This window comes from Camarhynchus parvulus, chromosome 27 (assembly GCF_901933205.1).
Source record: "Camarhynchus parvulus chromosome 27, STF_HiC, whole genome shotgun sequence".
NCBI classification, from domain to species: domain Eukaryota; kingdom Metazoa; phylum Chordata; class Aves; order Passeriformes; family Thraupidae; genus Camarhynchus; species Camarhynchus parvulus.
The window spans coordinates 5397526-5424825 of record NC_044597.1 but is presented as its reverse complement, the minus strand read 5'-3'; the positions used below and the strand labels follow the sequence as shown (position 1 = coordinate 5424825).

Below are 27300 nucleotides of genomic sequence, written 5' to 3'. Positions count from 1 at the left end.
CGGTAACGGCGGCTCCGAGGGGAGGCACCGGGGGTCTCCCGGCTCTCTCCCGCAGCTGCTGCAGCGGATCGGTGCGGACCCCTCGCACCGGAGCGGGGCTGCGCCGGTACCCCCGGGGCTCTCCATCCCCCGGCGGGGCAAAGCCCATCCCGGTGTCCCCGCGCCGGTGTCACCCCCCGGGGCAGCGGGGGCCGGAGGTCGCGGGGCCGGCCGGAGCCTCCCCCGGTGCCGGTGCTCACCTGGGCGGGCGGCGGGCGGGCGGCGGGGGCCGGTCGCATCCTGCCCGGCGGCGGCGGCAGGAAGCGGAACACGGAGGGCGGTCCGGAGCCGCTCGGCTCTGCCCCCTGCTCCGTGGAGGACCGGAGCCGCCAGCGCCGGGAGCCGCCGCGAGCCCGGGAGCCGCCGGGAGCCCGGGAGCGCCCGCACGGAACCGGGGCAGCTCCGGACCGCACCCGGGAGCAGCCCCGGGGAAAGGGGCGGGGAGAGGCAGCACCGCACGGGGGTCCCGGGGTTGGTCATCCCACGGGGATCCGGGAATCACCGACCGAGGGGGTCCCATGGATGTCCGAGGGTCTCAGGATCATCATCCCACGCATGGCTTGGGGATTGCCAACCCCGGGGGTCTCAGGGATCACTGACCCACCGGCATCCCGGGAATCACCAGCCCGCGGGGGTCTCAGGATCATCATCCCGTGGGGGTCTCGGGGCTGCTCACCCCATGGGGATCCCGGGAATCGCTGACCCGCGGGCGTGTCGGGGCTCACCGCTCCAAGCTGGTCCCGGGGCATTCCCACCCTGGCATTTCCCTCTCCCACCCCCAGAGCAGCCCTGGCCTCTCCCCCCACCCTCGGGGGGCAGCACCACCCCCCACCCACGCCCAGAATCGCAGACGAGGCCTCGGCATCTGCACACGGACGCTTTAATGGGCAGGACAGGGAGCCCGGGCCCCGTCCCGAAGGCACCGGGTGGGAGTGCCCCAGACCCCCCTGCAGGGCCCACCCGCGCTCCTCCTCCTCCTCCGGCTGCTCCCAGAGACCCCGCTCACAGCTGGAACGCTGCTGGGACGATCCCAAGGGAGCACAAGGGAATGGCCACGACTCCCTGCGGGGCTGGGGGGGCCGCAGGACCCTCGGTGCCAAACCCCCAGCCCCTGACCCCGCGCTGTGGAGCTGGAGAATCCCATGGGAATTGTGTCCATGACCCCCCAAGCCCTCATCCGGGGGGCTCCCCGTTTCCCGTGGCCGGGGAAGGAGCTGGTTCCCAGCTCCCAGCGTCAGTGGCTCCCGGTAACGGGGCCCGGGGCAGGCTCCGCGGCTCCGCCCGCGCCCCGCAGCCGCCGGAGGTGCTGCTCCAGGAGCGCCGCCAGGAGCGCGGGGCCGCGCTGCAGCAGGGAGCAGGTCTGCGAGGGCAGCAGGGACAGCGCGGCCACCGTCTGGCCCTGCGACACCTCCAGCGGCGGCAGCCGGGCCAGCTGCTCCACACCCTGCCGGCTCAGGATGGTGTCGTCGATGCAGGCGCCTGGAAAAGGGAGCTGGGCATGGAATCCCAGAGCCCCCTGGGGAGGGAATCCCAGAGCCCCCTGGGGAGGGAATCCCAGAGCCCCCTGGGGAGGGAATCCCAGAGCCCCCTGGGGAGGGACTGCTGGCTCCTCAGGCCGCCCTGCCCTGTGTGCATGGATGCAGCTCTGTCAGGGGCCTCATTCCCAGTCCTGGGCCAGCATTCCCAGCCCTGGATGAGCCTCCCAAGCCCTGGATCCCAATTCTCAGCCCCGGATGAGCCCCTCAAGCCCAGGCCCCCATTCCCAGCCCCGTTCCCCCATTCCCCCATTCCCAGCCCCGTTCCCCCATTCCCAGCCCCATTCCCCCATTCCCCCACTCCCATCCCCATTCCCCCATTCCCAGCCCCGTTCCCCCATTCCCAGCCCCATTCCCATCCCCATTCCCCCATTCCAATCCCCATTCCCCCATTCCCCCACTCCCATCCCCGCCCCTTCCCCCATTCCCAGCCCCATTCCCCCATTCCCAGCCCTGTTCCCCCATTCCCAGCCCCATTCCCATCCCCATTCCCCCATTCCAATCCCCCCCATTCCCCCCCATTCCCCATTCCCCACTCCCATCCTCGTTCCCCCATTCCAATCCCCATTCCCCCACTCCCATCCCCGTCCCCATTCCCCCATTCCCATCCCCATTCCCCCGTTCCCAGCCCCGTTCCCAGCCCGTGGGGAGCGGGGCAGGCTCTCACCCAGCAGGGTGACCTGTGGCACCCCCTTGAGCACGCGCAGCATCTCCCTGGCGCGCGGCTCCGCGCTCACCAGCAGGATGTTCCTGCACACGAACAGCGGCAGCAGGTTCCTGAGCTTGGACTGCGCCAGCACCGGCCGGGCAACCTGCGACACAGCCTGCATGAGAGCCGGGGCCAGCGGGACAGCGCGGGGACAGCGGGACAGCGCGGGGACAGCGGGACAGCACGGGGCCAGCGGGACAGCAGCAGGGCCAGCGGGACAGCACGGGGACAGCGGGACAGCCTGGAGCCACCGGGACAGCGCGGGGCCAGCGGGACAGCAACCCCGGGGCCAGCGGGACAGCGCGGGGACAGCGGGACAGTGCGGGGCAACCGGGACAGCACAGGGCCAGCGGGACAGCGCGGGGCCAGCGGGACAGCAACCCCGGGGCCAGCGGGACAGCGCGGGGCCAGCGGGACAGCACGGGGACAGCGGGACAGCGCTGGAGCCACACGGGGACAGCGGGACAGCCAGTGGGACAGCAACCCCGGGGCCAGCGGGACAGCGCGGGGACAGCGGGACAGCGCCCGGGGGACACCGGGACAGCACAGGGCCAGCAGGACAGCCCAGAACCACCAGGACAACACCCCCAGAGCCACTGGGATATCCCTGGAAGCACCAGGATACCCTGGAAGCACCAGGATACCACTGGGATACCCCCAGAACCACCTGGATACCCCTGGGATACCCCCGGACCCACCAGGACACCCCTGGGATGTCCCAAACCTCTGGAACACCCCCAGAACCCCCGGGATACCCCCGGAAGCACCAGGACACCCCCGGAAGCACCAGGATACCCCCGGGACAGTCCCAAAACCCCCGGGATACCCTGAAACCCCTGGATACCCCCAGGACCCCTGGGACACCCCTGGGACACCCCCAGAAGCCCCGGGATATCCCTGGACACCCCCAGAAGCCCCGGGATACCCCTGGACACCCCCAGGACCCCCGCGAGGCCCAGCCCCACCTCGTTGAGCACGAACTTGACGTGGATGTCGTGGCGGCGCAGGAAGTGCCGCAGCGTGGCCACGTCCTCGTCGGCCATGGCGTTGTACTGGCACACGGCCACCATGCGGCTGGCACGGAGCGTGGCCTCCAGCTGGGCACGCAGCACGCGGGCATAGCCGTCCTCCTGGGGACAGGGGGTGTCAGGGTGGGACAGGGGACAGCCCCGGTGTCACAGTGCCCATAGCCGTCCTCCTGGGGACAGGGGGTGTCAGGGTGGGACAGGGGACAGCCCCGGTGTCACAGTGCCCATAGCCGTCCTCCTGGGGACAGGGGACAGGATGGGACCTCTGGTGTGATCCCGCAGCTGGAGGTGCTGGGGGGAGATGGTCCCAAGGATTGCGAGGTGATGCCGTGGATTGTGAGGTGTTCCCATGGATTTTGAGGGATTCCCATGGATCTCAAAGTGTTCCCAAGGATCTCAAGGTGTTCCCAAGGATCTCAAAGTGTTCCCATGGATCTCAAAGTGTTCCCAAGGATCTCAAGGTGTTCCCAAGGATCTCGAGGTGATCCCATGGATATCAAAGTGTTCCCATGGATCCCACGGTGTTCCCATGGATCTCAAGGTGATCTCATGGATCCCAAGGTGTTCCCATGGATCCCGAGGTGTTCCCAGGGATCTCAAGGTGATCTCATGGATCCCAAGGTGTTCCCATGGATCCTGAGGTGTTCCCAAGGATCTCAAGGTGATCCCATGGATATCAAAGTGTTCCCATGGATCCCACGGTGTTCCCATGGATCTCGAGGTGTTCCCATGGATCTCGAGGTGATCCCATGGATCTCGAGGTGATCCCATGGATCCCAAGGTGTTCCCATGGATCCCAAGGTGTTCCCATGGATCTCGAGGTGATCCCATGGATCTCGAGGTGTTCCCATGGATCTCGAGGTGTTCCCATGGATCCCAAGGTGTTCCCATGGATCTCGAGGTGTTCCCAGGGATCTCGAGGTGTTCCCATGGATCTCAAGGTGATCTCATGGATCTCGAGGTGTTCCCAGGGATCTCGAGGTGTTCCCAGGGATCTCGAGGTGTCCCCCCAGATCTCGAGGTCCCACGCATGGGGTCTCACCTGTTTCCCAGCCCCAACATCCCACCCCACGGGGTCACACACTCGCGCCAGCTCCAGCATGCCATGCCGAGGCCGAGCCGTGCCATGCCATGCCATGCCATGCCATGCCATGCCATGCCATGCCATGCCATGCCATGCCATGCCATGCCATGCCATGCCATGCCATGCCATGCCGAGCTGTGCGGTGCCATGCCATGCCATGCCATGCCATGCCATGCCATGCCATGCCATGCCATGCCGATGCCATGCCATGCCATGCCATGCCGTGCCATGCCATGCCATGCCATGCCGTGCCGCGAGCCGATGCCATGCCATGCCATGCCATGCCGATGCCATGCCATGCCATGCCATGCCATGCCGTGCGGTGCAGTGCCATGCCATGCCATGCCATGCCGTGCCGTGCGGTGCAGTGCCATGCCATGCCATGCCATGCCGTGCCGTGCCGTGCCGAGCCGTGCCATGCCATGCCATGCCATGCCATGCCATGCCATGCCATGCCGTGCCGTGCCGTGCCGAGCCGCGGTGCAGTGCCATGCCATGCCGTGCGGTGCAGTGCCGTGCGGTGCCGTACCTGCTGCTGGCGGGGGCCGGGCCGGGGCAGGCAGCGCGGGGGCAGGGCGGGCCGCGGGGCAGGTACTCGGTCAGGGCCAGCAGCTTCTGCCGCTGGAAGTGCACGGCCTTCCAGTGCCGCGTCACCGCCTTGGAGCCGCGCCGCAGCAGCTGCAGGGCGGGCAGCCAGCCTGCGGGACAGCGCTGAGCATGGCAACCGGCACCGATACCGGCACCGATACCGGCACCGATACCGGCACCGATACCAGCACCGATACCGGCACCGATACCGGCACCGATACCAGCACCGATACCGGTACCGGCACCGGCACCGATACCAGCACCGATACCAGCACCGATACCGGCACCGATACCGGCACCGATACCGGTACCGGCACCGGGCGGCCAGCCTGCGGGACAGAGCTCAGCCCCCGCACCGATACCAGCACCGATACCAGCACCGATACCGGTACCGGGCAGCCAGCCTGCGGGACAGCGCTGAGCATGGCAACCGGCACCGATACCGGCACCGATACCGGTACCGATACCGGCACCGATACCAGCACCGATACCGGCACCGATACCGGCACCGATACCGGCTCCGATACCGGCACCGATACCGGTACTGATACCGGCACCGATACCGGTACTGATACCGGCACCGATACCAGCACCGATACCAGCACCGATACCGGCACCGATACCGGCACGATACCAGCACCGATACCAGCACCGATACGGCACTGATACCGGCACCGATGCCGGTACTGATACCGGCACCGATACGCGTACCGGATACCGCACCGATACGGTACCGATACCGTACCGATACCAGCACCGATACCGGTACCGATACCAGCACCGATACCAGCACCGATACCGGCACCGATACCGGCACCGATACTGGCTCCGATACCGGCACCGATACCGGTACTGATACCGGCACCGATACCGGTACTGATACCGGTACCGATACCAGCACCGATACCAGCACCGATACCGGCACCGATACCGGCACCGATACCAGCACCGATACCAGCACCGATACCGGCACTGATACCGGCACCGATACCGGTACTGATACCGGCACCGATACCGGTACTGATACCGGCACCGATACCGGTACCGATACCGGTACCGATACCGGCACCGATACCGGTACCGATACCAGCACCGATACCAGCACCGATACCGGTACCGGCACCGGGCGGCCAGCCTGCGGGACAGAGCTCAGCCCCCGCACCGATACCAGCACCGATACCGGCACCAGGCTGCCTCGGGCCCGGCCCCAGTCCTGGCCCTGGTTGCCGATCGTGCCCCCGACCCACTCGCGTTCCCGGTCTCTGCCCCCTCCCGTTCCCAGTCCCGTTCCCATTCCAAGCCCCCGTCCCAGTCCTGTTCCATTCCCATTCCTGCCCCTGTCCCGTTCTCCCTCCCATTCCTATTCTTGTCCCTTCCCAACCCCATTCCCGTTCCCATTACCGTCCCACTCCCGTTCCCATTCCTGGCCCTGTCCCGCTCTCCGTCCCATTACTATTCCTGTCCCTTCCCATTCCCATTCCTGTTCCAGTCCCGTTCCCACTCCCGTTCCCACTTCCGTTCCCATTCCAGGCCCCTGTCCCATCCCGTTCCCATTCCAGGCCCCTGTCCCAGCCCGTTCCCATTCCCGTTCCCATCTCTCACCCCGCCGCCATCGCGTCCCGCCGCCACTGAGCGCCGCCATCTTGGTCGCGCCGGCGCAAGGGCCTGTGGGAAGGTGGAGGATTCATCACTTCCGGCGCGCCCGTCTCCATAGCAACGGCGCGGCGCGGCCTGGTTGTTCGGAGCCCGGATCGGGGGCGCTGAACCCCCCAAAGTGGGGGACTCTGAGCCCCAAACCCGGGGAACCGCTCCCGGTGAGCCCCCTGGCCCTTCCGGGGGTCTCTGAGCCCCAAACCCGCGGTAGCCGGTCCTGCTGAGCTGCCGTGGCTCCATCTCAGGGGTCTCTAAGAGCCGCCGTCCAGTGGGGCCTGGTCCCGGTGACCCCCCAGCCCCATCCCGGGGGTCCCTGAGATGCCCAGACCGGGGCTCTCGGTCCCACTGATCCCCGCAGTGCCATCATCCCCCTGGGTACAGAGCCCCCCTGCCCGCTGTGGGGTCCCAGCCCTGACCCCGGCCCAGCTGACATCCCCAGCCCACAGGTGTGTCACCCTCTGTTCCCTCAGACCCTGCTCCTCCATCCCCCCGGAGAGGAGACAAGGAGCCCAGGCCGCCCGGCCATGGCTGAGCAAGGGGACGCCCTTTGTGGGGGTGAGTGAGGCTCTGGGGGCTCCCCCCGGGCAGGAGGGGCCGCCCCTGCCCTGGACCCCCGCTCTGAATCCCCGCAGCGCCCGAGGAGCCGTGCCCGGGAGCGACCCTCAGTGACAGCCTCATCATCGCCCGCGCACGGTGAGGATCCCCCAGAGCCCCCTGGGCTGGCACGGAGGGGGCTCGGGGCACCCCAAAACCCCCCGTGTCCCCTTCAGCTCCACGGGGCCGCTGCCCACCGGCACCATCCGCCTGGACCGGGAGAACATCTGCTGCATCGGGAAAACCCGGGGGCAGGACGGGATCCACAGCCTCTACCTGCAGCAGGTACGGAGCTGGGGGGCACAGACACCCCAGTGCTGATCCTGGGGGCACAGACACCCCAATTCTGCTCGCACAGACACCCCAATGCTGATCCTGATCCCAGAGACACCCCAGTGCTGATCCTGGGGGCACAGACACCCCAGTTCTGATCGCACAGACACCCCAGTGCTGATCCCACAGACACCCCAGTGCTGATCCGGGGCACAGACACCCCAGTGCTGATCCTGGGGGCACAGACACCCCAATTCTGATCCTGGGGCACAGACACCCCAGTGCTGATCCCAGAGACACCCCAGTGCTGATCCTGGGGGCACAGACACCCCAATGCTGCTCCCACAGACACCCCAATTCTGATCGTACAGACACCCCAGTGCTGATCCCAGAGACACCCCAATGCTGATCGTACAGACACCCCAGTGCTGATCCCACAGACACCCCAATTCTGCTCCCACAGACACCCCAGTTCTGATCCTGACCCCACAGACGCCCCAGTGCTGATCCCACAGACACCCCAATGCTGATCGTACAGACACCCCAGTGCTGATCCCAGAGACACCCCAATTCTGCTCCTGATCCCACAGACACCCCAGTCCTGCTCCTGCTTTCCCTCCGCAGTATCCAGAAGGGAACAGTTCCCCCCACCCTTGAGGGTTTTGTCCCCCCAGTGACCCCCAATCCCCCCACGGGGGTCTCTGAGCCTCCCCCCGCTCCACCCCCCCAGAATCCCGCTGTTCCCAAACCCACATGAGGATACTCAGCTCAGGGCTCTGGATTTGGGGATCTCTCACTGTCCCCCCCACCCCGTTCCTTCCCCAGCATCTCCCGTGTTGCCCCCAGCATTGGTTGGAGCGATCCCAGAGCGTTCCCAAAATGTGAATTCTCACTCAGCAGGCAAAATAAATGAAAAAAACAAAACAAAACCAAAAGCAAACAAACAAAAAACCCCAACAAAACGACAAGAGAAAACCACGTTGGGGTTTGGTTTTTTTTTTCTATTTTATTTTCCAGAACCACATTGAGAAGATGGAGAACCTGGAGTGTTTTCCCAACCTGAGGTAGAGCAGGAGGGCTGGGGAAGGGGAGCAGGCGTGCCCAGGGGGCCGTGACAGCCCTGCCCTCGTGAGCCCCGCAGGTTCCTGTGCCTGGCTGGGAACCGCATCCAGAGGGTGCAGAACCTGCGGGGGCTGCCCCGGCTCAGCCTCCTGGACCTGTCCTGCAACCTGATCCAGGTGCTGCACGCAGGTGGGAGCAGGGACCCCCCCCAGGGCCGTCTGCACTCCCATTCCCGCCCTCCTGCCTCAGTTTCCCCGGCTGTGGGGTGCAGTGCTGCTGTGGGGGCTGCCCCAGGAGCAAGAGGAGCTGGGGAGTGTGGGGAGCAGGAATCTGGGGTCCCAGCTCAGCCCCCCTGTGCTTTCCCTCTCTTTGGGGGCTGCCTCTATTTGGGGGTTTTGCCTCTATTTGGGGGTTCCCTCTGTCCTGGGGGCTGCCTCTGTTTGGGGTTTTTTTTTGGGGCTGCCTCTGTTTGGGGGCTGCCCAGGAGCGGGGAGTGTGGGGGGGGAGTTTTGTCTCCTAGCCCTCTGTTTGGGTGTTCCCTCTATTTGGGGGTTACCTCTGTTTGGGGGCTGCCCCAGGAGCGAGGGAGCTGGGAGGTTTGGGGAGCAGGAATTTGGGCTCCCAGCTCAGCCCTGCTGTGCTTTCCCTCTATTTGGGGGTTCCCTCTGTTTGGGGGTTCCCTCTATTTGGGGGCCACCTCTGTTTGGGGGCTGCCCCAGGAGCGAGGGGAGCTGGGGGTTTTGGGGAGCAGGAATTTGGGCTCCCAGCTCCCTGTGCTTTGCCTCTGTCCTGGCAGAGGAGCTGCCCCGCAGCCTCCGGATCCTGGACCTGGCAGGGAACCCGTGCACCCAGCAGGAGGGATACAGGTGGGGCTGGAGGGGACAAACAGCCCCCCAAAACGCGGGAGGAGCTCGGGGTGACTCGATTGTGGCCTTGCAGTGCCCCCGGAGAGCTGGTTCTGGACACAGGGGGACAAGGGGGAACGCGTTCCCATTGCCAGAGGGGATTTGGGGAAGGAATTCCTGGCTGGAGGGTGGGGAGGGGGTGCGATGGGATTCCCAGAGGGGCTGTGGCTGCCCCTGGATCCCTGGCAGTGCCCCAGCGCAGTTGGGACAGTGGGATGTGTCCCTGGATGGAGCTGGGTGGGGTTTAAGGACCCTTCCCAGCCAAACCATTCCATGAAATAGCAAACACAGCCTGGCCCTCCAAACCCCAGGGGCTGAATCCCTGCACAAACCCCAGGGGCTGAATCCCTGCTCTCCATCCCAGGGAATTGAATCCCTGCACAAACCCCAGGGATTGAATCCCTGCTCAAACCCCAGGGATTTGAATCTCTCCTCTCCGAACCCCAAGGATGTGAATCTCTGCTCAAACCCAGGGATTGAATCCCTGCTCAAACCCCAGGGATTTGAATCTCTCCTCTCCAAACCCCAGGGATCTGAATCCCTGCTCAAACCCCAAGGATTTGAATCCCTGCTCTCCAAATCCCAAGGATCTGAATCTCTCCAAACCCCAGGGATCTGAATCCCTGCTCAAACCCCAAGGATTTGAATCCCTGCTCTCCATCTCAGGGATTTGAATCTCTCCTCTCCCCGCTCAGGCTCTGGTGGGCAGAGGGAGGACGGGACCCCCAGTCCCGCTCCCACAGCTGCAGGAAATTCGGCTTTTCCTCCCTTCCCCGCACAGGGCCGGGGTGCTGGCGGCGCTGCCCCAGCTCCTGCAGCTGGATTCCCAGCCCGTCCAGGGAAGCGCGGCCGAGGAGGCGGCGGGAGGAGGCTCCTGCAGCAGCGAGGATGAGGAGGATGAGGAGGAGGAGCTGCTCCCGGCGCTCAGGGCTCCCTTCACGGCGGACAGAGGTGCCCGGGCGGGGGCGGGACACGCGGCGCGGTGCCGGCGCTGGCGGCGCCGCGGCTCCTGGAGCTGCCGTCCCTCCGGGCAGATTTCCTCGGGGCCGTGCGCCGGGAGCTGGCGGCGCGGGCGCGGCTGAGGCGGACCCTGAGCCTGGAGGAGCACCGGGCCCGCCTGGAGGAGCTGCGGAGCGCCGGGCGCTGCTGCTGGGCCCGGGGCAGCGCGGCCCGGCCCGGCCGTGTCCACAGCGGCGCCCAGGGGCACCGGCGGCACCTCCGCCGGCACCCGGCGGGCCCAGCCAGCCCCCGGGCGAGGCTCTGCAGGAGGAGACCCGTGCCAGAGGAGCAGGAAATGGGCAGTTATCCCAAATACCCTGCGGCAGCAGCCAGCAATAAAGGCTTTATTCCCACCCCAGTCCAGCCTGGTGCCCCCTGAGGGGCTGGAAATGGGGAAAGCACACACGGGGGGTGGACAGGACCCCCAATCCCATCCCATACAGGGGCTGGAAATGGGGAAAGCACACACGGGGAGTGGGCAGGACCCCCAATCCCATCCCATATCCCATATCCCACATCCCACATCCCACATCCCACATCCCATATCCCATATCCCATATCCCATATCCCATATCCCATATCCCACATCCCATCCCATATCCCACATCCCATATCCCACATCCCATCCCATATCCCATATCCCATATCCCTGTCCTTCCCCTCGCACCCCAGTCCAGCCTGAGCTCACCTCCGGGGTAACCCGGGGGCTGGGAGTCAGGAGGAGTTGGGGTCGGACTCTGGGAATGTTTTGTGATTCCCTGTCCGTGACAAACGCCCTGGGGGGACCCGAGCCCACCCACCTGTGCAGCTTTAGGTGTAAAACTTCATCTCGGCCTCCACGCAGTCGAAGAAGAGGTCGGCCAGCTCCTGGGGGCTGGGGCTCGCCCTGCCCTGCAGCAAATCCCGCATGCCCTGCAGGCCCTGCTGCTCCAGCTCCTGCAGCGTGCCCAGGAGCCGCTGGCCCCGCTCCTGCGGGGATCAGGGCGGGTCAGGGACATCGGGGGTTCCGGAATGGGGTCACAGAGCTCAGGGTTTGATCCCATTGCAGGGTGGGGAAGGGTCTGTGGGATCTGTGAGTCTGCAGGGTCTGCAAGGTCTGTGGGGTCTGTGAGATCTGTGGGATCTTTGGGCTCTGCGGGCTCTGTGGGATCCACAGGCTCTGTGGAATCTGTGGGCTTGGTGGGCTCTGCGGGCTCTGTGGGATCCACAGGGTCTGCGGGCTCTGCAGGGTGTGCGGGTCTGTGGGATCCGCAGGCTCTGTGGGGTCTGTGGGATCCGCAGGCTCTGTGGGGTCTGTGGGCTCTGCAGGGTGTGCGGGTCTGTGGGATCCGCAGGCTCTGTGGGCTCTGCGGGCTCTGTGGGATCCGCAGGGTCTGTGGGCTCTGCAGGGTGTGCGGGTCTGTGGGATCCGCAGGCTCTGTGGGGTCTGTGGGCTCTGTGGGCTCTGCGGGCTCTGCAGGGGCTCTGCAGGGTGTGCGGGTCTGTAGGATCCCTGGGCTGTGCGGGGTCTGTGGGCTCTGTGGGATCCGCAGGCTCTGTGGGGTCGGTGGGCTCTGTGGGCTCTGTGGGATCCGCAGGGTCTGCGGGCTCTGTGGGCTCTGTGGGCTCTGCAGGGTGTGCGGGTCTGTGGGATCCGCAGGGTGTGCGGGTCTGTGGGATCCGCGGGCTCTGTGGGGTCGGTGGGCTCTGTGGGCTCTGTGGGCTCTGCAGGGTGTGTGGGTCTGTGGGATCCGCAGGCTCTGTGGGGTCTGTAGGATCCGCAGGCTCTGTGGGGTCTGTGGGCTCTGTGGGATCCGCAGGCTCTGTGGGCTCTGCAGGGTGTGCGGGTCTGTGGGATCCCTGGGCTGTGCGGGGTGTGCAGTACCGGCTCCCGCTCCATGAGCTCCAGCGCCGCCTGGTGCCGCCGGTACAGCTCGTGCCGCCGATCCACGGAGCTCCGGAAGCGCGGGATCTGCCGGGCGGGATCCTGCGGGAAGCTCGGGGACCTCACCTGCGGCGCCGCCTTGACGCCGGCCACGAACACGAAGGGCTTGAACACAGAGCTGGGGAGGAGCGGGGGTGAGGGAGCAGAACCGCGGGCAGCGCCGCGGCCCCGCGCCCGCCCGCGCCTCACCGGGACGGGTCCGGGGTGCCGGTGAGGAAATGCACGCAGGGCACGGCGGGGTCGCGGGGCAGCACGGACACCATGCTGCCGGCCGTGTGGAACCCCTCGCTGTCCACGCAGATCCCGCTGGCCTTGTCCCGCAGGATGGACATCAGCGTCTCCTCCGTGATGTGACCTGCGGGGACAGGCAGGGCCACCTCAGCACGGCCAGCCGGGCCCTGGGCAGCGGGGACGCACTGGGGCGAGGTGTGGGGGGGTTGGTGACATGTGGGGTGGCTGTGGGGACACTGGGGCGAGGTGTGGGGGGGCTGGTGACATGTGGGGTGGCTGTGGGGACACTGGGGCGAGGTGTGGGGGCGCACTGGGGCGAGGTGTGGGTGGCTGGTGACATGTGGGGTGGCTGTGGGGACGCACTGGGGTGAGCTGTGGGTGGCTGTCCCCATGCCAGGCCCTGTCCCCAGGAGCTGGGGCTGTGCCAGCACAGATGCAGCCCTTGGCGAGCCATGGGTGGCCATCCCTGTCCCCATCCCTGTCCCCACCTGAGTGCTGCCACAAGAGCTCCTTGCCGGCATGGAAGCAGCCATGGATCAGTATCGCCATCCCTGTCCCTGTCCTGTCCCCATCCCTGTCCTCATCCCCATTCCTGTCCCCACCCCTGTCCCTGTCCTATTCCCCTTCCTGTCTCTATCATGTTCCTATCCCTGTCCTTGTCCTGTTCCCATCCCCATCCCTGTCCTCATCCTGTCCCAGTCCTGTCCGTGTCCCCGTCCCCATCTCATCCCATCCCCATCCCTGTCTCCGTGCCCATCCCCATCCCCACGCTGTCCCCGCCCTGTCCCCGCCCTGTCCCACCTGCGTGCCGCTGCAGCAGCTCCCTCCCAGCGCTCAGCCGTGCCTTGGCAGCCTCCATGCGCGGCGGCTCCTTCTCCAGGGAGAACGCCCGTGCGAAGCTGAACTCGCCGTGCCCGCTCCACCAGCCCTGGCTCCGCGCCCGCTCCCGCAGCCCCGCGTGCTCCGCCGTGATCTCGCTGCCGATGCTCAGCTGGTTGGAGATGTTGAGGCTGCCCTCTGTGCCGGGGGGGGCCCGGGGGTCACTCGGGGGGCTGCGGGACCCCCCCAGTGCCCCCGGTGCCCCCCGTGCCCGCTCACCCCGGATCCGCTGCGCTGCCCAGTAGCGCCCGGCGGTCTCCAGCAGCCAGGCCTCGGTGCGGTCGGCCAGCAGGAAGGTGTTGTGGTACACGAAGGGCACCGGCTCCTCCTTGCAGCTCCCGCCCTGCCCGTGGCGCTCCAGCAGGGCCGTGATCACCTCCAGGGCCTCCCGGGCCGAGCTGCCCCGCTCCAGACCCAGCCTGCGCCAGCAGCGCCCGTCAGACAGAGCCAGGGCTGGGCACGGGGCTGTCCTCATCACCCTCACCATCCTCACCACCCTCACCACCCTCACCCTCCTCACCAGCGGCTGGGACAGCACAGGCACGGGGCTGTCCTCACCATGGGGACATGGGGACATGGGGCTGTCCTCATCACCCTCATCATCCTCACCCTCCTCACCTCACCAGGTCCATGCCCAGCAGCGCCTCGGCCTCGCCCAGGGGCTCGCGGGTCCACACGCCCTCGTTGCCCACGCAGACCCCGCAGTCGTTGGCGCCCATCTCGGCCCCCCAGAGCCAGGCGGGGCGGCTCAGCAGCACGGCGTGGGTGCGCTCTGCCTGCTCGATCTGCAGGTACGTGCACTGCGGGGACACGCGGGACACGGGTGACACCTGGCACCCTCAGTGCTCTGTCCCTGCAGCCCCCCTGGGACACAGAGGTGCTCTGGGGGAACACAGAGGTGACACCTGGCACCCTCAGTGCTCTCAGCCCCCCTGGCACACAGGGTGACACCTGGCACATTCACTGTCCTGTCCCTGCGGCCCCCCTGGCCCTGCACGCTGTGGGGACACACTCGGCTGAGCTGGCACCGCACGCCCTGACCCTGCAGCCCCGTTGGCCCCAGCACGGTCTCACCTGGACTTTGTCCCCAGGCCGGTGGGTGGCGGCGGGGACATAGACGATCTCCTGCACCTCGTCCCGGGGCCGATCGGCGTTCTTGGCGAAGATGACGGCGGGGGCCGCCGTGTGCGGGGGCATGGCCACGAAGCAGTCGCAGGACGAGGGCACCGGACCGTGCCCCGCCATCCTAAACTGGGTCAGGGCGGGCACCGAGGGCGATGTCACCCCCCCGTCCCTGTCCCTGCCCCGGATGTGTCCCCAGGGTCCCTTTGGTGCTGGGCATGGAGGGGTTGACGTGGTCCCTGAAACTGGGGGGACATCAGGGACCCCATGGCAGGGTGACCTGGGGGGCACCCCCCGCCCCGGACCCCGCAGCCCCGCACCGACCGCAGCCCCGGTAACCGGGACCCCCCAGCACCGACCGCGGACGGGACCCCCTCCCTCCGTCCCTCCCAGCGCCGGTAACCGGGACCCCGCGGGGGCCTCCCGTCCCCACGGACCTGCCGCTGCTTCCGCAGCTCCGCCGCTGCCCGGGCCCGCCCCGGCCCGCCCTGTCCGGCCCCGGCCCGCCCCGTCCAGCCCCGGCCGTGCGACGGCGGCGCCCGGTGGCCGGAGGCCGCACGGCGGCAGCGGCGGGGACGGGCACCGGCACCGGGACTGGCACCGGGACCGGGACCGGCACCGGCACCGGGACCGGCACCCGCCTGGGTCGGGGGGGCGGTTCCCAAAGGAGCCCGGGGACGGGGGTCCCAATTTTCCTCCCCTGGGGCAGAGACGGCGGACCCGGGTGCGTGCTGGGGGTTCTCGGGGGTCAGAGCCCCGCGTGGGCATCACCCCCGTGGGCATCACCCCCGTGGGCATCACCCCCGTGGGCACACCCGCACCCCCGTGAGCATCACCCCCATGGGCACCCCCGCACCCCCGTGAGCAGCACCGGCGTGGGCAGCGCCCCCGTTGGCACCCCCCGCGGGGGCACCCCGCACGCCCGCCCGGCCCGGGGGGCGCAGGATGGGACCCTCAGGGGGGCTCGGCCGGTCCCAGCCCGTGTCAGCCCCGCACCCAGCAGCTCCCGGGGTCCCCGTGCTGGGAAGCCTTGGAGAGCCGAGGCCAGGCTGGGGGACCCCTGAGCCCCTTAGAATGAATGGTTTGGGGTCGGGATGCAGGACCCCTGAGCCCCTTAGAATGAATGGTTTGGGGTCGGGATGCAGGACCCCTGAACCATTTGACAGGGCTGATTTGGGGTCGGGATGCCTGATCCCCTCGGCAGGGCTGATTTGGGGTCGGGGCGCGGGACCCCCGTGTCCTTGGGCAGGGATGGAGCCGGAGAGCCGGAGCGTGGAAAACACGCGGCGTTTATTCCAGTACAAAACGCAAACCCCACAGCCCCGCAGCCTCCTCACAGCACAAACGCTCCCTCGCCGGGCCGGGGGCGCCCCCGGGGCCGCTCCATCCCCCCCGCGGCCGCCCCCGGCCCGGGGCCCCGCCGGCCCGGTGCCTCCCTGCCCCGGGGGCGGGCGGGGGACGCGGCGGTTCGGGGCGCGGGGCCGGGATCCCCACGCCGCAGCAGGCCGGACTGGTTTCCCGGCCGCCGTCCCTCCCCACCCGGTTTTACAGCCTTCATTGCCCCATCGCGGCTGGCAGAGCCCCGGGGCTGCGGGGGCTGAGCGCACCTGGGGGCGCTGAGCGCACCTGGGCCCCCCCTCGCAGCCCCCCAGGTTGGATCAGCTCGCTGAGGCTGAGCCCCGAGTGCCGGCGTGGCCGTGGGACCCCCCAGCCCAGCCGTGGGGTGCAGCCCCCCACAATCTGCCCCCAAAGGGCCGGAGCCCCCCCAGGTGCTGCAGGGGCCGCTGAAGTCCCGTTGGTGCCACTCTGAGGGACACGGGGACGGTCCTGAGCCCCCCCCGGGTCCCTTTGGGAGGTGAGATCCCATCTGGGGGACACCGAGGGGGAATTTTGTGCTGGAAAAGGCAAATTCCGGGGTCGGGGACGTCCTTCGAGAGCTGGGACAGCCCAGGTCACCCGAGTCCTGCGGGGGGGGGACAGCGGGGGCCGTGCTGGGGCTGGGGACGTGCCCTGAGACCCCCCCAGCGAGACTTCACCTCGTGCTGGGGGGTCCCAGCCCCGGGCTCGGCCCTGCCCCGCGGCCCGGGGGGCACGCCAGCCCCTCGGGGCCTGGGGACGGGGACAGCGAGGGGACAGCGGGGGACAGCGATGGGACAGCGAGGGGACAGCGATGGGACAGCGAGGGGACAGCCATGGGGACAGCGAGGGGACAGCGAGGGGACAGCCATGGGACAGCGAGGGGACAGCGATGGGGACAGCCATGGGACAGCCATGGGGACAGCGATGGGACAGCCATGGGACAGCCATGGGACAGCCATGGGGACAGCGAGGGGACAGCGAGGGGACAGCCATGGGGACAGCGAGGGGACAGCCATGGGGACAGCCATGGGACAGCCATGGGGACAGCAAGGGACAGCGAGGGGACAGCGGGGGGACAGCGAGGGGACAGCCATGGGGACAGCCATGGGGACAGCCATGGGGACAGCCATGGGGACAGCGAGGGGACAGCGAGGGACAGCGAGGGGACAGCCATGGGGACAGCCATGGGGACAGCCATGGGGACAGCGAGGGGACAGTGAGGGGACAGCCATGGGACAGCCATGGGGACAGCCAAGGGGACAGCCATGGGACAGCGAGGGGACAGCGAGGGGACAGCGAGGGGACAGCCATGGGACAGCCATGGGACAGCGAGGGGACAGCCATGGGGACAGCCATGGGGACAGCCATGGGGACAGCCATGGGGACAGCGCATGGGGACAGCCATGGGGACAGCCATGGGGACAGCCATGGGGACAGCCATGGGGACAGCGAGGGACAGTGAGGGGACAGCCATGGGGACAGCCATGGGGACAGCCATGGGGACAGCGAGGGGACAGCCATGGGGACCCTTGGAGGGGCCCGAGCCCGCCCCATCCGCACAGCCCACGGCCACAGCTCCGGCCCGGGACATCCACTCTGCCCGAGCAGCAAAGCCTGGCTTCACCTTAATAAAATAATAATAATTAATAATTAATATTAATAATAATTAATAATAATAATACTAATAATAATAATAAAACACTCAAAACCGAAGGTCTCGGGGCGCCCTCTGGGCACGGACCCCACTCGACTTCACCTCTACCCCTTCCCCCCCCGACCTCGGGGCGCTCCGAGCCCGGGCAGCCCCGACACGGCCCCCCCAGAACCCCCCGGAGGGGCCGGGCCGGGGCTCAGCGCCCCCCAAATCGCCCCCCTCCCCAGATTCCCAACTGGTTCGAACTGGTGTTGGCTGGGGGGCAGCGCCGGGGGGACCCCCGGGTGCCTCGAGCAGCCAGCGAACCCCACCCCCCCAAACCCCCCTCCCAGGTCCCGGGTTTAGCTTCTCCTTCTGTGTCCGAGGGGTTCTGCCAAAATCGGGGTGTAAGACCCCGAAAGATCTAAAAACCGAGATTCACGGACCCCCAGCCAGGGGTGTGGGACAGATACGGGGTGCCCCGGGGACAGGGGCAACCCCAGGGCAGGAAAACTACGGGGTCCCTGGTGGGGGAAGGCCCGGGGGTCCCCGGGAGGGAAGGGACAGCTCTGGGGTCCCCGGGGGGACGGGCAGCATGCAGGGGCCAGGCAGAATTCCCTGGAATTCCGGGATCCCGGGGAGGGACGGCTACGGGGCCACAGGGGACAGGCAGCATGCACGGAGGGGACACGGCGCCCCCGAGGGGCCCGGGGCGGCTGCGGTCCCCGGGAGGGACGGGGGGCGCGGGCAGCCGGCCCGGGGCGGGGGCGCCCGCAGGGAGGGGCGGGGGTCGCGGGCGGCGGCGCGGCCGTGCCAGGCCGGAGGAATGCGGCCGCCCCGGCTCGCCCGGGCCCGCGGCCGCCCCGGTGCCTCCCGCCCGCGGCCGCGGCGGTGGGCGTGGGAACGCGGCAGGTGCGCGCTCGGGCCACCGCCCGCCGCGGCCCCCGCGGCCCCCGAGCTCCCCGCGGCCACACTCGCGCAGGATTTCTTGGGGGTTCTTTTGTTTCCCTTTCTCTCCATTTTAGCCACGATTCGGGCCAAAAATGGGTTCCACATCTTCGAGCCGCACAGACAAAGCGGGGCTCCGAGGGTGGGGGACCCCGCCGGCTCAGCGGCCCCCGCTGGGGCACGGGGATGTCCCCGGCCCCCCGAGTGTCGCCCGTGGGTGGCTGTGCCGACACCTCGTGGGCGACGGCAGAGCGGGGCTGGCACGGCTGGGGGCCGAGCCCGGGGTGCCGCGGTTCGGAGGGGACCGTGGGGAGGGCCCGGGGGGCTGCGGCCGCCCCCCCCGAGCGGAGGCTCCCGGGTTCCTCCTCTCCTCTCTCCCTTTCTCCTTCTCCTTCCTCCCCTCTGGGCTGGACGTGCCCGGGCAGCTCCCGCTCCTTCGGCTCCCATTGATGTTCCTCCCAAACAGCCCCGCCGCCTGCCAGCAGCCTCCCGAAAAAAAAGATTTGGGAAGCCGGGGGAGGACGAGTGCGGGGGAGGGAGGGAGGGGGAGGGAGAAGCGGGGCGGGAGAGCGGCAGCGGGACAAGTGAAACCGCCGCGGGGCAGCTCCGGCTGCGGCGCTCCCCAAGCCGCGCCGGGGACGGGGCCGCGCCACCAGCGCCGTCCCCGGGCTCGCCGCCGCTGCCGGCACAAGGAGCCAGCCCTGCGCCCAGCCCCGCCCCGAGCCCCTCCGGAGACCGGCCCCGAAGGCTCCCCCCGGCCCCCGCCCCACCTCCGTGCGCGTCCCCCCCGCCCCGGGCTCAGCGGCTCAGTTTGTGGGGGCGGCCGTGCCCCCCTCCGGCTCCCTCTTGCCTCCCTTGGCGGCCGCCGCGTCCCCGGCGCCTTTGCCCTCGGGCTCGGGCCCGTCCTTGCCCCCGTCGTGCGTCTTCATGTGCTTGCCCAGGTGGTCGCTGCGCATGAAGACGCGGCCGCAGACGGGGCAGGAGAATTTCTTGGCGCCCGTGTGGGTCTGGAGGTGCCGCTGCAGCTCGTCGGAGCGGGTGAAGCGCTTGCCGCAGAAGAGCCAGTTGCACACGAAGGGCCGGTCGCCGCTGTGCCAGCGCAGGTGCGCTTTCAGGTGCGAGGTCTTGGCGTAGGCCTTGCCGCAGCCCGGGATGTGGCAGTTGTGCAGGTGCTTGCGCTTGGCCCCCTCGGGGCACGGGCCGCCCCTCTCGGCCTCCTGGCAGTTGGGGCAGCGGCACGCCGCCTGCGCCCCGCCGCGGGGCACGGCCCGCCGGGCCCCTTGGGCCGCCCCCGCCCTCGCCCTCGGCGCCCCGCGGCTCCGGGGGCCCCTCGAGCGCCTTCGCCCCTCGTTGGCCAGCAGGTGCTGCGCGGGCGGGGGCAGCAGGTGGGCGGGGGGCGCGCAGAGCTGGTGCTCGGCCCCGCCGTAGCCGCCCAGCCCCGCGGGCAGCCCGGGGTGCGCGGGCACCGGCAGCCCCCGGCCTGCCCCGGCGGCAGCTCCATCCAGCTGGCCCCGGCGTGCAGCTCCCACCAGTTGACGCCTCCGCCCCCTCGCCGGGGGCTCCGGGGTGCGGGGGCCGAAACCAGGGCTCGTAGGGATGCGCCATGTCCGGGGCGGCCGGCAGCAGCTTGGCGTAGGCTCCGGCGCGGCGGGGCCCCTCGGGGGGCAGCTCTAACCTCGGGGGGCCATGGGGCTCGTAGGCGGCGGCGGCGGCGGCGAACGCGGCGTCCTCGGGCCCCGGCAGCGGCAGCTCGGGCGGCGGCAGCGGCGAGGCGAAGTCGGGGGCGGCCGGCGCGGCGGGGCCGTGCGGCTGGAAGGGCTGCAGCGGCTGCAGGTCCAGGTGGGTCGGGGAGGCGCGGGGCGCGTCCGAGGGCTGCGATCCCAGCGAGCCGCAGACCGCCGTCAGCATCGCGGGGCGGCGCGCACGGACCTGCGGGGCCGAGCGGGGCGGCCGGGGAGGGGGGAGAGCAGCTGTGAGAGGAGGGGGGGGCGCAGCTCCGCGCCCCCCGGCCCCGCCCGCACCGGCACCGCAGCCGCGGTTTGGGGCGCCCTGAGCCCCCACCGAGGGGGCTGCGCTGCTCCGCGACACCGCTGGGACACCGGGACCGTGGCACCGGCTGGGGGGGGGGGGGGCACCCCTCACACCCGTCCCCGCCCCCTGTGCCAGCCCCTGGCGCCGCTCGGTCACGTCTGCAGCCCGGAGGGGTCGGCGCCTAATTCCAAAACCCGAGGAACATCCAGCATCTGCTGATCTCCTCCCCAGCTGTGCCCCCCAACACCGCCCGGCTCCCCAAGGGGACGAAGGTGGCGTCCCCAGACCCATGGAGGGGGCACGGCCCCGCGAGGCCAGCCTGTCTGTGCCGCAGCCCAGCCGGGCTGGGAAAGCCTCGCCCCCCTCGGCTCCCCCCAAGGCCCGGCCCAGCTGGGAGCCCCCGGGCTGCTCTGGGGGGGCTGCAGCCCCGGGCTGGCTGGCAGCGGGATGAGGCAGCGGAGCCCCGGGCCGCCCTTTGAAGCTGGCTCGGGCCGGCTCCCCCGCAGCCCCGGGGCACCCCCGGGACACCCCCCGAGCCCCGGGCAGCCGCAGCCTCCCGCGGGGCGGCCGTGACTCAGCGGGAGCTGCGCAAACCCCACGGGGCTGGGGACGGGCCCCACCCCGGTGTCGAAATCCACCTGCCGCCGCCGGCTCCCGCCCCCCGGCTTCCCAGGGACGCCCCCGAACCTCCTCCCAGCGCCGCTCTCGTCACCATCCCCCTGCCCCGGCCACCCCCGGGAGCCGCGGGGACAGGGACAGACCCACAGGGATGGACCCTCAGGGACAGGGACGGACCCACAGGGACAGAGCCTCGGGGACAGAGACGGACCCGCGGGGGACAGGGACAGAGCCTCAGGGACAGGGACAGACCCACAGGGACAAGGACAGATGCTTCGGGACAGGGACAGAGCCTTGGGGACACATCTGGGGGGTGCTGGATGATTTGGGGTGGGGGATCCCCCGAGCAGACCCCCGGTGCCCCCCGATGCCCTCGCTGTGATTCCGGGGTCCCCACAGTGCTGGAGACCCCTCAGCCGCATGGGGACCCCGTTTTCCCCGGCCAGGCGTCACTCGGGCAGGCAGGGGGACCCCAAAGTTCGGGGTGGGAGTTTGGGGGGGTCCCAAAATGCCCCCGGCGGGACCCACCTGTACCTGTGCTGCTGACACAGGTGGGGCTCGGCCTGGGGCTGGGGGCAGGATGAGCCCCCGGGGCGGCAGCCGAGCAGGTTTTGGGGTCCTGCTGCCCCGTGGGGGGCTCAGCTCTGCCCACCCAGCGCTGGGGACGGTCCCTGGCCCCGGGGACACGAGCGGGCTCGGGAGGGGGTGGCACTGGCGGCTCCATCGCCCCCGCCCGCAGCGGCGCTCAGGGCTCCGGAGCCCCCCGACCCTGCTCCCCACGAGCTCCGAGTTGGGGTCAAAGCCACAAAGTCCCGCAGTGCCGGCCCCTCACGGGCCTCTGGGGGGCTGGCACGGACGGGACCCCCCGATCTGGGGGCTCAGGGACATCCCCCAGCCCCCCACACCCCCATGGGAGGGGAGGGACCCTCCGGGGGCGCTCCCAGCCCATGGGATCAGCACGGGGCTCTCCTGGGACACCCCAATCGCAGCGATCCCCCCCGCTCGGGGGTCCCACCGACCGCACCGTGACCAGCCCCCCATCCCAGCCCCAGACCCGGGAAAGGGCCGCGACCGGGATGGGGAGCGCTGGGAGAAGCCCCGTGCGCGGGCCTGCCCCGGCCGGGCACGGAGCCTCCCAGGACGTTTTTCCATCCGGGAACGATGACAAAAATCCCCAGGGGCCCGCGGCGTCCTCCCTCCCTCCCTGGCGGGGCTCAGCGACGCGTTGGCCATTTCACCGCAGGGAAACTGAGGCAGCGGCGGCTGAAGCGTCCCGTGAGTCACGGCCCGGGCTGGGCACGGGCGGCCCGGCCCCGGCTCCCGGCTCCGCCGGTGCCTCGCCCCGCGGCGGGGCCGGGCGGGCGCCGCGCCCCCAGCACCGGGAGTCCCGACGGGGGCACGGGGGCGGCGGCGGGGCCGCGCTCGGGGGATGCGGCGGCTTTGGGGCGATGCCGCGAGTCCCGGGGATGCCCCGGGGCCGGGGGGACGCTGCGGGGCCGGGGGCTGCGGTGGGATCGGGACCGTGCCCCCCGCGCCCCGGCGGAGCTGCCCGGGGTTTTTCGGGAGGGGAGCGGGGCCGCTCCGGTGGCGGGGGGGGGGTCCCGCCTGTGCAGCCCCCGCAGGACTCGGCACCGCGCGAGGGGTCTCAGAGGCAGACCCCCGAGGGGCGGGGGTCGCGCTGGACGCTGGAGCGAGGGGACAGAACGCGGTGTCCCGGGAGGCGGCGGGGCCGGAGCCCCGGGCTCGGGGGGCAGCGCGGACCGGAGCGGCCGCGCCCCCGCCTGGGTCAGGGCAGCCCCGTCCCCGGGACCACGGCGGGGGTCCCGTCCCGCGGCACCGGCGGTACGTACGGCTCTAGCGGCGGCGAGCTCCCGGCGGCTCCGTCCTCATGGGCGCGGGCGCTGCTTCCCGAGGGGACCCCGAGGGACCCGCGCGGCTCCCCAGGGACGGGGCACCCACTGGGCCGGGCGAGCAGGAATGGCCGGGTCCCAGCCCGGCCGCCGGCTCTTCCCTCCGCCCCCCCGCCCAGCTCCACCCCCGGCCCGGTGATTTTAACCCTTGGAGGCAGAGCCGCAGCCCCGGCGCTTGACAGGAGCCGGCTCCGGGCTCAGGATCCGGCGGATGAAAGCGGAGGGAGGGGACGGGAAGTTCGCAGCAGACACCGCAAACAGGGGGGTAATTAAAGAAGAAAGCAACAACCGCCTCCCTCCCTCCCTCCCGCGGCCGTGGCCGCCTCCTCCTGCCACCCCCCGCCACCCCCGGGGACCCCCGGGCGCCCCTCGTGTTCCCACCCCCTCCAGGCACCCCCTCGCCTGTTGGTGACGCTCAGGTGGCCGCCCTGTCCTCCTGCCACCCCCCGGGACCCCCGGCCCTGTCCCCGCACACAGGGGTGGCCGCCCCCCGCTCTGTGTGCCCGGGGGTGACAAGGGGTGACACACGGGGGTGGCACACGGGGGCGGGCACCTGCTCCTGCCCGCAGGGATGTCACCTGTCCCCGTGGGGGCTCAGTGCCCCCCACCGCCCCTCGGTTCTGCGCCGCGGCACCAGTGGGACGGGGGGGGACACAGGGGACAATTTCGGGGTCACAGCTGGCAGGAGGGAGCGGGACACAGGACCCACCGTGACCCCGGGGGGTTTGGGGCCACCCAAAACCGCCCGGGAGGCGCTGGCGGAGCCTGTCCCCGCTCGGGCGGGGGTGTCCCACCCCCGTGTCTGCCGTGTCCCCCCCGAGGCTGCCGGGAGGGACAAACCCCGCGAGCCGCCGGGTGACAACACCGCGGCCGCTGGAGCCACTTAATCACCGGCGCGCCGTGTCCCCATTTGCAGCCGCTGCGCCCGCCCGGCGGTCCCGCAGCCCCCGCGGACCCCGGTGGGCACGGGGAGGTCCCCGGGCCCCCGAATCCCACGGGAAAAGGCGGCGGCGGAGCCGGGCCGGGGCGGGCAGCGCCGCGATCGCGGCCGGCGCGTGGGAGCCCGGAGAGCGCCCGGCCCGGCCCGGCCGAGGAGCAGCGAGCTCCGCCCTGGCCGCGGGGAAAGCTGCGCCGGTTTCCATCATCCCGGCACGGACGGGCCCGCCGCCGCCGCCGCAGAAACGGGGCTGCCCGGTGGGCTGAGAGCGGCACCACCGGAGGGGATCGGGCACCGGGGTGGGGACACCGGGGTGGGGATGGGGACACGGGGATGGGGACACCGGGATGGGGACACCGGGATGGGGACACGGGGATGGGGACACCGGGATGGGGACACGGGGATGGGAATGGGGACACCGGGATGGGGACACCGGGATGGGGACACGGGGATGGGGACACGGGGATGGGGACACCGGGATGGGAATGGGGACACTGGGATGGGGACACGGGGATGGGGACACGGGGATGGGGACACCGGGATGGGGACACCGGGATGGGGACACGGGGATGGGGACACGGGGATGGGGACACTGGGATGGGAATGGGGACACGGGGATGGGGACACGGGGATGGGGACACCGGGATGGGGACACGGGGATGGGGACACCGGGATGGGGACACGGGGATGGGAATGGGGACACGGGGATGGGGACACCGGGATGGGGACACGGGGATGGGAATGGGGACACGGGGATGGGGCCACTGGGATGGGGACACCGGGATGGGGACACGGGGATGGGGACACCGGGATGGGGACACGGGGATGGGGACCCTGTCCTGGGGAGGGGGATGCTGCCCTGGGGATCCCGGCGTGGGAAGGGGCGGGAGAAGCCCCTCTGGGGTGTCTGGCTGTACGGAAATGGGGTGAGCGCACGCATGGGGCTCTGTAGGGCACATCTGGGGCATTTGTCCCAGGTCCCGCTGCGCTCCCTCCCCGGCCCGCCCGGGAGGAGCCGGGGCTGTTCCCGCGGCCGCTCCCTCCTGCGGACCCCCGGGCGCTGGGGGTGCGGGCGGTGCCCCCCGGGCAGAGCTGGGACCACCCAGGGCAGGGAATCGCGGCGCATCCCGGGGGGGACCCGAGCGTCTGAAACCCCGAGCCGTGCCTTGAAATTACTGCTAATTACAGCTCATTTGCATAAATTATAAGGCAAGAGGCAAATGCCGCCAATCCCTATGAGTGATCAGGCAGCGGGGGGGGGATGGGGACAGAGGGGGGACAGGGGGGGACAGGGGGGGACAGGGGGGGCCGGGGCTCCCCAAAACCGCAGCGGGACCTCGGGGTGTCCCCAGAGCCCGGCAGGGGGTGGGGGGGACACAGCCCTCGGTGGGGACAGGGACGGGGACAGGGCAGGGGTGGCACTGGGGGTGTCCCAGGGGTGTCCCAGCAGTGTCACACCGTGTCCCCGAGCCCGTCCCTGTGCCCAGGGTCCATGTCCACTTACAGTGTCCCCGAGCCCGTCCCTGTCCCCACCCGTCCCTGCGTGCCCCCGCTGCTCGGGGTGCCGGGGGGGCTCCGCCGCGGGGCTGCGCCGTCTGGGCCGCCCCGTCCCTGCGGGGACAGCCCGGGGGCGGCCGCGGGGCCCAGACGGGCCCGGGCGGAGCTGCCGGAGCCTCCCCGCGGCTCGGGGGGGGCCCCACGCCCAGACGGGCCCGGGGGGGACCCGCGACTGCTGCGGGTGGCGCATGGGGACAGCGCCAGGTGAGCGAGGGACGGGGCGGCACCGGGGGGGCACAGCCCTGGGGGGGGGACAGCCACCATGGGGGGGGCACAGTCCTATGGAGGGGTCCCCATAGGGGTGTCACGGTCCCCATGGGGGGTCACGGTTCCCATGGGGGGGTCACAGCCAGCACGGGGGTGTCCCAGCCCCACGGGGTGCCCCAATACCCGCCAGGACACCCCCATGTCCCCCTTCCAGCGGTGCCGCCGCGGTGCCACGGCCGCTGCCCAGTGCCCGGTACCCGGGGCACATCTGGCACGGCTGCCACAGCTGCCACGGCTGGCACATCTGGCACGGCTGGCACGGGTGGCACATCTGGCACGGCTGGCACGGGTGGCACGGCTGGCACCGATGGCACATCTGGCACGGCTGGCACCGATGGCACGGCTGGCACATCTGGCACGGCTGGCACATCTGGCACATCTGGCACGGCTGGCACAGTTGGCACAGATGGCACATCTGGCACGGCTGGCACAGCTGGCACCGATGGCACATCTGGCACGGCTGGCACATCTGGCACGGCGCTGCGCCCCCGCTGCCCGAGGCCAGGGCCGCGTGCCAGCCTTGCGGAGATCTCTATCGCGATTATCGCGACGGCGCTGCCCTGCCCGCAGCGCGTGCCCGCGGGCGGCGTTTCCTCAGCGAGCGCGGCCGGGGCTGCGGCGCTGGGACGGGGCTGGGGCTCGCTCGGTGCGCGCTCCAACGCGAGCTTTAATTGCGGTTTAATTAGTCCCGGGCTAATCTCGCTGCCGTATCTGAGCCCCAGCGGCCCCGCTGTCAGTCACGGCCCGGGAAACCGGGACAGAACCGGGACAGCCCGGACAGGAACGGGGACAGGGACAGGGACAGGGACAGGGACAGGGACAGGGACAGGGATGGGACAGGGACAGGGATGGGACAGGGATGGGACAGGGACAGGGACAGGGACAGGGACAGGGATGGGACAGGGATGGGACAGGGACAGGGACAGGGACAGGGACAGGGACAGGGACAGGGACAGGGATGGGACAGGGACAGGGACAGGGATAGGGACAGGGATGGGACAGGGACAGGGACAGGGACAGGGATGGGACAGGGACAGGGACAGGGATGGGACAGGGATGGGACAGGGACAGGGACAGGGACAGGGACAGGGACAGGGATGGGACAGGGACAGGGACAGGGACAGGGACAGGGACAGGGACAGGGACAGGAATGGGACAGGGATGGGACAGGGACACGGACAGGTGTCCCCAGCACAGGGACCCAACCCCGCGACCCCCCCGGGCCACCCCAGCGCGGGACAGGCGCGGGCCGGGGGTACCCGGGGGGGTCCCCGGGGGGTCCGGGGGTCCCCGGGGGGTTCGGGGCGCGGGCCGGGGTCGGTGAGTAAGCGGAGCGGAGCGCGGAGGGCGGGGACGAGGGCGGGGAGGGCGGCGCTGGCCGCGGCTGCTTCCCACAAATGGAGGCCCCGCGGCCA

At 70.2% G+C, this 27300-nt stretch overlaps 4 protein-coding genes across 5 annotated transcripts; 1 reads left to right on the top strand and 3 right to left on the bottom strand.

Annotated features, from left to right (window-relative positions):
- Positions 1–909: 909 nt before the first annotated feature.
- Positions 910–6625, bottom strand: MRPL10 (mitochondrial ribosomal protein L10). The gene is given in 6 exon segments (XM_030966414.1): positions 910–1518; positions 2242–2386; positions 3249–3413; positions 4925–4986; positions 4989–5093; positions 6586–6625. Coding segments are annotated over 6 exon segments (762 nt in total). The 3' UTR covers positions 910–1273.
- A 74-nt stretch (positions 6626–6699) lies between these two features.
- LRRC46 (leucine rich repeat containing 46) lies at positions 6700–10848 on the top strand. The gene is made up of 9 exons (XM_030966054.1): positions 6700–6797; positions 7107–7191; positions 7269–7329; positions 7407–7515; positions 8521–8567; positions 8645–8754; positions 9362–9431; positions 10252–10421; positions 10505–10848. The coding sequence occupies exons 2-9, from the start codon at positions 7161–7163 to the stop codon at positions 10846–10848; spliced, it is 942 nt and encodes a 313-aa protein (XP_030821914.1). The 5' UTR covers positions 6700–6797; positions 7107–7160.
- On the bottom strand, positions 10627–15099 carry SCRN2 (secernin 2). 2 transcript variants are annotated; one of them, XM_030966468.1, is made up of 9 exons: positions 15063–15099; positions 14578–14754; positions 14122–14303; positions 13723–13922; positions 13426–13641; positions 12583–12748; positions 12334–12511; positions 11270–11438; positions 10627–10730 (listed from the first exon to the last, which is right to left on the bottom strand). In XM_030966468.1, exons 2-8 carry the CDS (start codon positions 14746–14748, stop codon positions 11280–11282), a joined length of 1272 nt encoding a protein of 423 aa, XP_030822328.1. In that variant the 5' UTR covers positions 14749–14754; positions 15063–15099; the 3' UTR covers positions 10627–10730; positions 11270–11279. The 2 variants fall into 2 exon arrangements, with proteins under 2 accessions (XP_030822328.1, XP_030822330.1); XM_030966470.1 differs by having other exon boundaries at positions 14578–14749; positions 15063–15098.
- A 4261-nt stretch (positions 15100–19360) lies between these two features.
- SP6 (Sp6 transcription factor) lies at positions 19361–23209 on the bottom strand. Its single transcript, XM_030966432.1, is given in 4 exon segments — positions 19361–20040; positions 20043–20108; positions 20111–20494; positions 23065–23209. Coding segments are annotated over 3 exon segments (1098 nt in total). The 5' UTR covers positions 20474–20494; positions 23065–23209; the 3' UTR covers positions 19361–19371.
- Between the last annotated feature and the right edge of the window lie 4091 nt (positions 23210–27300).